The sequence below is a fragment of the Abramis brama genome, assembly GCF_963993115.1.
Source record: "Abramis brama genome assembly, chromosome: 8".
Taxonomy (NCBI): Eukaryota; Metazoa; Chordata; class Actinopteri; order Cypriniformes; family Leuciscidae; genus Abramis; species Abramis brama.
In genome coordinates, this window is record NC_139970.1 from 45229241 (window position 1) to 45239312 (window position 10072).

The window sequence follows — 10072 nt, forward strand, 5'->3', positions numbered from 1 at the left end:
TTCAGGTCTGGAGACTGGCTAGGCCACTCCAGGACCTTGAGATGCTTCTTACGGAGCCACTCCTTAGTTGCCCTGGCTGTGTGTTTTCTTCACCCATCTTCAATGCTCTTACTGAGGGAAGGAGGTTGTTGGCCAAGATTTCACGATACACGGCCTCATCCATCCTCCCCTCAATACGGTGCAGTCGTCCTGTCCCCTTTGCAGAAAAGCATCCCCAAAGAATGATGTTTCCACCTCCATGCTTCACGGCTGGGATGGTGTTCATCAGACCACATGACCTTCTCCCATTCCTCCTCTGGATCATCCAGATGGTCATTGGCAAACTTCAGACGGGCCTGGACATGCGCTGGTTTGAGCAGGGGGACCTTGCGTGCGCTGCAGGATTTGAATCCATGACGGCGTAGTGTGTTACTAATGGTTTTCTTTGAGACTGTGGTCCCAGCTCTCTTCAGCTCATTGACCAGGTCCTGCCGTGTAGTTCTGGGCTGATCCCTCACCTTCCTCATGATCATTAATGCCCCACAAGGTGAGATCTTGCATGGTGCCCCAGACCGAGGGAGATTGACCGTCATCTTGAACTTCTTCCAGTTGTTGCCTTCTCACCAGTCTGCTTGCCTATTGTCCTGTAGCCCATCCCAGCCTTGTGCAGGTCTACAGTTTTATCCCTGATGTCCTTACACAGCTCTCTGGTCTTGGCCATTGTGGAGAGTTTGGAGTCTGTTTGATTTAGTGTGTGGACAGTGTCTTTTATACAGGTAACAAGTTCAAACAGGTGCAGTTAATACAGGTAATGAGTGGAGAACAGGAGGGCTTCTTAAAGAAAAACTAACAGGTCTGTGAGAGCCGGAATTCTTACTGGTTGGTAGGTGATCAAATACTTATGCCATGCAATAAAATGCAAATTAATTATTTAAAAATCATACAATGTGATTTTCTGGATTTTTGTTTTAGATTCCGTCACTCACAGTTTAAGAGTACCTATGATAAAAACTACAGACTTCTACATGCTTTGTAAGTGGGAAAACCTGCAAAATCGGCAGTGTATCAAATACCTGTTCTCCCCACTGTATACACACATTCGACTCACCTCGTTTACTCAACAGTTTTCAGCATCCCTCCACCGTCTCCTCACACTCGCCTGGTGACTGTCCTGACCAGGAGTACTGGAGGAGGAGTACTGGAGGAGTACTGGAGGAGGAGTACTGGAGGAGTACTGGAGGAGGAGTACTGGAGGAGTACTGGAGGAGTACTGGAGGAGGAGTACTGGAGGAGTACTGGAGGAGTACTGGAGGAGGAGTACTGGAGGAGTACTGGAGGAGGAGTACTGGAAGAGTACTGGAGGAGTACTCTGGGCAAATATGCATACTACTTTATCTGATTATTTGTAAGTGAGAACTCGTGAAACAACATTTTCTGAATGGATGGATGGATGGATGGGTGAGTGGATGGATGAATGGATGAATGGCTTGATGGTGTGTTTGCGTTTATTACATTCACAGCTGTTTAATCACTCAGTGTTTAGCAGAGCTCTCATGAACATCTGGACACACTGATGCGTCAGGAGGAATGAGCAGCAATGACTGTGTTGTGTTGTGTTGTGTGTGTGTGTGTGTGTGTGTGTGTGTGAGAGTCTGTGAAAGCTCTGCATATACTGCATCATGGAGGCAAGATCACACTGGAAACTCAGTCTCGACCCTCAGGCGTGTGAATGACACACTGAGTCTGAGATCGGGCCAAAACACATGATTTATTGAGCCGCTGTCAAACACTAGCGTATATAAACACACACTCACACTCGCGTATATAAACACACACCTTCACCTGCGAGACTCAAGAGCTGCAGGGAACAAACATCTCAAGCATTATTCTTCAGCATGAGACCTGATTAGAACCGGATTTCTCTCAGGTTTTAAAGTCTTTGACATGTTGGTCTCCGTCATTGTGCTGTTATTGCTGTGTGTTTATAGTTCTGCCGGGTTCATTAGCGCTCAGACTGCAGATCCGGGAGTAAATAACATCTCGTGGCACTCCCCGGACGACACCGGGAACAGAACCTGGTGGAACTCCCCGGACGGCACTGTGAACAGAACCCGGTGGTACTCCCCGGACGGAACCGAGAACAGAACTCAGAGGAACTCCCCGGACGGAACCGGGAACAGAACCCGGTGGAACTCCCCGGACGGAACCGGGAACAGAACCTGGAGGATTTCCCCGGACGGAACCGGGAACAGAACTCAGAGGAACTCCCCGGACGGAACCGGGAACCGAACCCGGTGGAACTCCCCAGACGGAACCGGGAACAGAACCTGGAGGATTTCCCCGGACGGAACCGGGAACAGAACCCCTAGGAACTCCCCGGATGGAACCGGGACAAGAACCCGTAGGAACTCCCCAGACGGAACCGGAAACCGAACTCAGAGGAACTCCCTGGACGGCACCGGGAACAGAACCCGGATGTGCTCGGCACCGGTGCGGATCAGAGACGCCTTCAGGTACATCAACAGTGTGGTCTCGGTTCTGGTGCTGCTGCTCGGGATGCTGGGAAATGTGACTCTTCTGAGGATCATCACAGAACACAAAAGCATGAGAACTGGACCCAATATTCTCATCGGCAGTCTGGCTCTGGGAGATCTCCTGCACATCGTCATCGCCATTCCCATCAATGTTTATAAGGTAACCAGTGTTATTGGTGGTAGTAGAAGTGCAGAGGCGTTGTGTGTGTGTGTGTGTGTGTGTGTTTGTGTGTGTGTGTGTAAACATGATGGTTATTGTAGTTCTAGACTAAATGTGTGCATTTCCTCATCTCACTTGCACAAAAAAGGATTCAATATTTCTCAAAATGAATAAAATCAGAGAAATGCAGAATCAGAATAATATGTAAACCTCCAATAACTAAATATGTTAAATTAATCATACATTTTTATGCATTTAATGCATTTTTTTCACTTTATTGACCAATGTACTTGCTTCTGACCTTCGATGATTCATAAGCAAAAATAACTATTGATTTTTTTGTTTTTATTGGTATTACGTCATGATGTGCAGGAAAGCGTTTGGAATGAGATGATCTGAAGTGTGTGTGATGAGTGTGTGAGATGATCTGAAATGTGTGATGATCTGAAGTGTGTTGATCTTAAAGGAGAACTCCGGTCAATTTTAACATTGATTTGTAAATTTGGAGTGCTGTCAGTACAGAGAACAACGACAAAAATCGGTGTTGCCTACACCATGTTATCCTCTTTTTAAAATGTGCACCCTGTTGACTTCAATGGGGCATGTTATAAACCTGCTTTTAGCCTCTTAACATCCTTGATGTGTCATTACAAGTGCACAGCCAATGAGTTCACGCGCATAGGTCAACTCGACAATCGATTACTGGACTTCGACCGAAAACAGGATGTAAATACAGGTATGAGCGCTGGCTGAAATAACATCATTTTTCTTCATATCTTTCACATCTACTGCAGTCAGAGTCACACGCGTTCACTCCGAAGGAATCACTCACATTGGCTGTGCACTTGTAATGACACATCAAGGATGTTAAGAGGCTAAAAGCAGGTTTATAACATGCCCCATTGAAGTCAACAGGGTGCACATTTTAAAAAGAGGATAACACGGTGTAGGCAACACCGATTTTTGCCGTTGTTCTCTGTATTGACAGCACTCTAACAAAATTTTTTTAAAACTGACCGGAGTTCTCCTTTAAGTGTGTGAGATGTGTGTGTGATGATCTGATGTGTGAGTGTGATGATCTGAAGTGTGTTGATCTTAAGTGTGTGAGATGTGAGTGTGATGATCTGAAGTGTGTTGATCTTAAGTGTGTGAGATGTGTGTGTGATGATCTGAAGTGTGTGTGTGATGATCTGAAGTGTGAGATGATCTGAAGTGTGAGATGATCTGATGTGTGTGAGATGTGTGTGTGATGATCTGAAGTGTGTGTGTGATGATCTGAAGTGTGAGATGATCTGAAGTGTGAGATGATCTGATGTGTGTGAGATGTGTGTGTGATGATCTGAAGTGTGTGTGGTGTTTCTGCAGCTCCTGGCGGAGGACTGGCCGTTCGGTGTCCTGATCTGCAAACTCCTGCCGTTTATCCAGAAAGCGTCGGTGGGAATCACAGTCCTGAGTCTCTGCGCTCTGAGTATCGACCGGTGAGAGACTTCTACATCACACTCTAGTCACGTCACATTTATTTATACAGCGCTTTTTACAAAAATACAGTAAAAATTGTTAAATATTATTCCAATATAAAACAGTTGTTTCTTCAGTGTCACATGATCCTTCAGAAATCACTCTAATATGATGATTTGATGATCAAGAAACATTTATGATTATTATCAGTGTTGAAAACAAAATTGATTTTTTTTTATTTTATAAAAACTGTCATGCATTTTTTTTCAGGATTCTCTGAATAGATTTCAAAAGAAATAGAATCTTTTGTATCATTATAAATGTCTTTACTGTCACTTTTGATCAATTTAATGCATCTTTGATGAATAAAAGTATTAATTTCAGATAATAACACTAACCCCACACTTTTGAACGGTACAAAAATTGTAGTTAGTAATGCAATCTATCAATTACACCATTTTTTTATTTATTACTTTTGACCTAACTTGTTTATGACATAGATTTGAATAGGATTATTTTGTATCACATTCATATCAGAATATATATATATTTTAAACCAATGCATAAAAATTTGATCAACACCATGAAGATCCTGCAGGGGTTTATTATCCGATCACAGACACGGATTATTTGTAATCTGACCACTAAAGTAGAAGCGTGTGTCGTCCTGAAGGTACCGGATTGTCTCATCCACGACTCGGACCAAAGCTCCGGGTTTTCCCAAGTGGATCGCAGTCCAGGTGTGTTTAATATGGACGATCTCGACGTTCCTGGCCGTTCCGGAGGCCGTGGCGTTCGATCTGATGGCGATGGATTACCGAGGCGAGCGTCTGCGGATCTGCCTCCTCCATCCTCTGCAGTCCTCCGCGTTCATGCAGGTACACTGAGGCAAACTGAGGGAACACACTGGAGAAACGAGAACATTCACTTCACAAACCCGACCGGAAGAGTTTCACACTCCTCTTTTCTCTAGAAAGATTCTTTTGCGGTCAGAGATCTATACAGAATAATCAAGCTCTGCATATTGTGCATTTCAACCCTCTGGTGCTCTTCGCGTGTCGGTCAAAAATGACCAAATTTTTATTTTTTATTTTTTAATGAAATGAATGTACTATATTTTAATTTGATAATGTTTTTTATTTAATATTTTGTATTTTTATGGGATTTTTTTATACTAATTTATATTTAATCTGTATTTATAATCCATGTATTCACTTTTTGAGCATAGACCTGAAAATAAATTTCCAACTCGTAAATCGTAAATCTTGAATTCTTTAGAACACAGACTTGAGTTTCTGTTTTCAAAGAGGACACTTGGCAGATTATTGCTGAAGTGAAAAAAGTTTTAAAAAGTGAACTTAAAAAAAGTAACAGAATTTTACGCGTATTGTTATGAAAAATTGCACAATAATACTTCAAAATCACATTTGACTCTAAAACTGCAAGAAAATCAAAGCCATCAATCTAAACAAGTCGTGTTTCAAATGTGAGGTTGATCTCTCAGTGAATGATCTCTCAGTGAGATGTTGTTCGGCTGCAGTTCCAGACGCTTCCACTAGAGGAAACTCATGTTTGAGGAGCTCAAGCGTGACTATTTTTTACAGGACCATTTAACCTTTTTCAATCATGTCCATGTTTTTTGTGTGTTCACACAGCAAGTGCCAAAACCTTTACCAAGTTTTGTACCATTGCGATGAAGTAAAAAATTCTTTAAAAAAACAAAACGTAAAATGTTTTGGTCAAATATGGCGGAAGGGCATCAGAGGGTCAGTAATGCTTCACGATGATGTGAGGACGTGTTGATGAGAGAGTCTTGATGATGACGTGCTTCCTTCGAAACGATGTCAAGTTCATGATGAACTCTCCTTTCTCTTGTTGTAGTTTTATAAGATGTCCAAGGACTGGTGGCTGTTCGGGTTTTATTTCCTGGTTCCGCTGACGTGCACCTCCATCTTCTACTCTCTGATGACCCGCAGGATCTTCAGCCGAAGCGTTCTGGACAAACACATGAAGCAGGTGTGTGTGTGTTTCCAGAGTTCATCTCAACATGCCTCTCAGTGTCTGTCACACCGTCACTCGTGATGCGCATGTTCACGTGTTTGAAGTTTACACGGAGATGAGAACGGTATCGCTTTCAAAACTTGTGTGTTCTCGAGCCAAACACTGCTGTTGTGTGAATGAACGGCCGGAACTCATTAAAAGTTTCTGTTAGAGCGGTGTGTGTTAGCGGCCGCTAAGTTAATAACTACATCTACTGGCAGAGAGTTCATCAGCGCTTTACACCGGTGGATCAGAAAGAAGCAAATGTCCATTCAAAAAATCTAAACATATATATCATATGACATAATTTAAATATAATCTTAATAATATAAATATTATAATTTATAATTTTGACTCGCTTTTCTTAAAAAATGGTTCAAAGGCTGAAAAGTTTTAGTACTTCAGATTACTTATTTAGTTCAGTTAGTTGTCAAGGCAGCATTTCTATGTTTTTGTGACTGGTGTGTGTGTGTGTGTGTGTGTTTGTGTCTGTGTGTGTGTGTGTGTGTCTGTGTGTGTGTGTGTCTGTGTGTGTGTGTGTGTGTGTGTGTGTTTGTGTGTGTGTGTGTGTGTGTGTGTCTGTGTCTGTGTGTGTGTGTGTGTGTGTGTGTGTGTGTGTGTGTATGTGTCTGTGTGTGTGTGTGTCTGTGTGTGTGTGTGTGTGTGTGTGTGTGTGTGTGTCTGTGTGTGTGTTTGTGTGTTTGTGTGTGTGTGTGTGTGTGTCTGTGTGTGTGTGTGTGTGTGTGTGTGTCTGTGTGTGTGTGTGTCTGTGTGTGTGTGTGTGTGTGTGTGTGTGTGTCTGTGTGTGTGTGTGTGTGTCTGTCTGTGTGTGTCTGTGTGTGTCTGTGTCTGTGTGTGTGTGTGTGTGTGTGTGTGTGTGTGTGTGTGTGTGTGTGTCTGTGTGTGTGTGTGTGTGTGTGTGTGTTTGTGTGTGTGTGTGTGTGTCTGTGTGTGTGTGTGTGTGTGTGTGTCTGTGTGTGTGTCTGTGTGTGTGTGTGTGTGTGTGTGGCAGAGGCGCGAGGCGGCCCGGACCGTCTTCTGTCTGGTTCTGGTGTTCGCTGTCTGCTGGTTCCCTCTTCACCTCAGCAGGATCCTCAAGTTAACCATCTATGATGAGCACGACCCCAACAGATGCAGCTTACTGAGGTAACACTTATTATCACACACACACACACACACACACACACACACACACACACACACACAGGACACTGAGACTTGGCTCTGAATTAATCAGTTATTCTCTCACCCATTAACTTCGGTGATTATTATTACTATTATTTTTGGCACTGATCTCTGCAAGCATGTTATAAAATAAGCCGATCAGATTTCGCTCTCCTTCTGACGTATGAAGAGGATCTTATTATAATATTACCGGCCCTTAATCTGCACACTTGTGGAGAAGTTAAACATGATGATGAGATGATCAGTGTAACTCCACAACAACAACAGAAATGTCTCCACTAACATCCAGAAGCTCTTCCTGAGTCTCTCCGTAAGGCTGCACTCGCTCCTGGTGATTCTGGGATTCTGGATGAGGGAGATTGGCCTGTTCTGTTATTGCCAGAGTATCTGAAGCTTGTGTAAAGACTCCGCCCTCTTCTGAACAGAGGCGGAGCTAAAGCTCATTTGCATTTAAAGAGACACACAGAAACAGCGTGTTTTTGCTCACACCCAAAAAGGGGCAAATTTGACAAGCTGTAATAAATGATCTGGTGTTCTGAGCTGAGATTTCACACACATTCTGGGGACACCATTGATTTATATTACATCTGGTGAAAGGGCTTAATATGTCACCTTTAAAACACTGCCTGTCAGTGTGTGTTTGGGACCATAGGCATGCAGTGAACTCTGTGTTTGTAGTGAATGTGATCATTGTTTGTGACGCTGTGATGTTGTTTTAGCACTTTTCTCGTCCTGGACTACATCGGCCTCAACATGGCGTCGGTGAACTCCTGCATCAACCCCGTGGCTCTGTTCGCCGCCAGCAAACGCTTCAGGAAACACTTCAAAGTAAGATGTGCTCCTCACGTCTGACAGTGTTTCTGCCATGCTTTACTTACTTCTCAATATTTACATACACTAAAAGAAGTCTCATAACGACTGCATTTATATGATCGAAAATACAGTAAAACAGTGAAATATTATTCCAGTGTAAATCAGCTGATGTTCAGCATCATTACTCCAGTCTTCAGTGTCACATGATCCTCCAGAAATCACTCTAATATGAGGATCTGATGATGAGCGTTGAAAACAGTTCATATTTCTGTGGACAGTGTTTATGTGAAATAGAATCTTTTATAAATGTTATATTCTAATCGGTAGTTTATCTTAATTACGTTTGTTGCTTTGGCAGAAAGGTTACATTAGTGTGTGCAGGTGATCAGCGGTATTCACTGACAGAACATGATGCAAAAAAAGGAAAAAGAAAAGCAGAATTAATTAGCATGTTTATTGGCCTCGTGTGTAACGCGATTAAAGAGCATCGGATCTGTAGATTAGCCGAGGCGGGTTTACACACACACACACACTTTGTTTACAGCTGAATTATGAATGAGTGTCACAGGAAACTGGATGTGACAGCAGGAGAACTGTGGATTCTTTCATCCTATTCTCCCTGACAGAGAGAGTTTGAGTCTGACCTTGTGCTCAACATCTGCATGAATCATGAATGACGGCTCATGCTAATCTGCTCATGCTAATCTGCTCCGGCGTGGCATTAGCATATGTTTAGTGAGACAGAAGAGCATTCGCTGTGATTCCTCCGTTCTGATGCTAATCGTGTTTAATCCCGACGACAGGCGTCTCTCGGCTTCTGTTCCTCCGGCCCGGAAGACAAGAGGAGTTTCCGGAGGTCAAAGGTCACGGATCCGCTCTCTGACACCAGCGGCTCCGGGAAACAGGACTCGTCCGACAGCGAGAGGAACGCCTTCCTCAGCAACTTCACGTGTTGGAGACGTTCACAATAGCCTCAGATCTTTGTGTCACTTTTGTTTTTGTAAATACAAGATTGTGTGTGTGTGTGTGTGTGTGTGTGTGTCTGTGTGTCTGTGTGTGTGTGTGTGTGTGTGTGTGTCTGTGTGTGTGTGTCTGTGTATCTGTGTGTATCTCTGTGTGTATCTCTGTGTGTGTGTGTGTGTGTGTGTGTCTGTGTATGTGTCTGTGTATCTGTGTCTGTGTCTGTCTGTGTGTGTGTGTGTGTGTGTGTGTGTGGCATATTCACACTGTGTGTTGTAATACACTCATTTTGTACCAACTGTGATTATTACAGTAAAATGTTCTTATCATCAAATATTGAAGTGTTAATATTATCACAAACATTTGCCCACCAACATTCAATAAGAAAATGTATTACTTTTGTAATTGAAAGTGTGTGTAATATATAGTTTAAGTGTGATGAACAAATACATGTAGCAAACAATTATTGTATAATAATTAATTTAGATCCACTATGCTAAAATAGTTTGATTAGACACACAACATTAGATCAGTGTCTCCTGCTCACCAAAGCTGTGTTTATATGTTCACAAATACAGTAAAACAGTGAAATATTATTATAATGTAAATCATCTGTTCTCTATGTGAATATATAGTAAAGTGTAATTTATTCCTGTGATCAAAGCTGAATCTTCAGCATCATTACTCCAGTCTTCAGTGTCACATGATCCTTCAGAAATCATTCTAATATGAGGATTTGATGCTCAAGACATAATTATGATTATTATCAGTGTTGAAAACTGTTCAGATTTCTGTGGAAACCGTCATACATTTTATTTTTCAGGATTCTTTGATGAATAGAAAGTTCAGCATTTATTTGACACGCAGTAAATCTTTTATCATAAAAGCCTTTGAGCAATTTAATGAGTCGTTGCTGAATAAAAGTGGCCTATTAATGTCCTAC

The 10072-nt window shown here is 42.5% G+C and overlaps 1 protein-coding gene across 2 annotated transcripts; it reads left to right on the forward strand.

The window, feature by feature from the left end:
- The first annotated feature begins 1282 nt into the window (after nt 1-1282).
- ednrbb (endothelin receptor type Bb) lies at nt 1283-9463 on the forward strand. Of its 2 annotated transcripts, XM_084123429.1 has the most exons (8): nt 1311-1384; nt 1968-2673; nt 4039-4151; nt 4805-5009; nt 6013-6147; nt 7184-7317; nt 8076-8184; nt 8973-9463. In XM_084123429.1, the coding sequence occupies exons 1-8, from the start codon at nt 1359-1361 to the stop codon at nt 9138-9140; spliced, it is 1596 nt and encodes a 531-aa protein (XP_083979555.1). In that variant the 5' UTR covers nt 1311-1358; the 3' UTR covers nt 9141-9463. The 2 variants fall into 2 exon arrangements, with proteins under 2 accessions (XP_083979554.1, XP_083979555.1); XM_084123428.1 differs by having other exon boundaries at nt 1283-2673.
- Nucleotides 9464-10072: the final 609 nt, after the last annotated feature.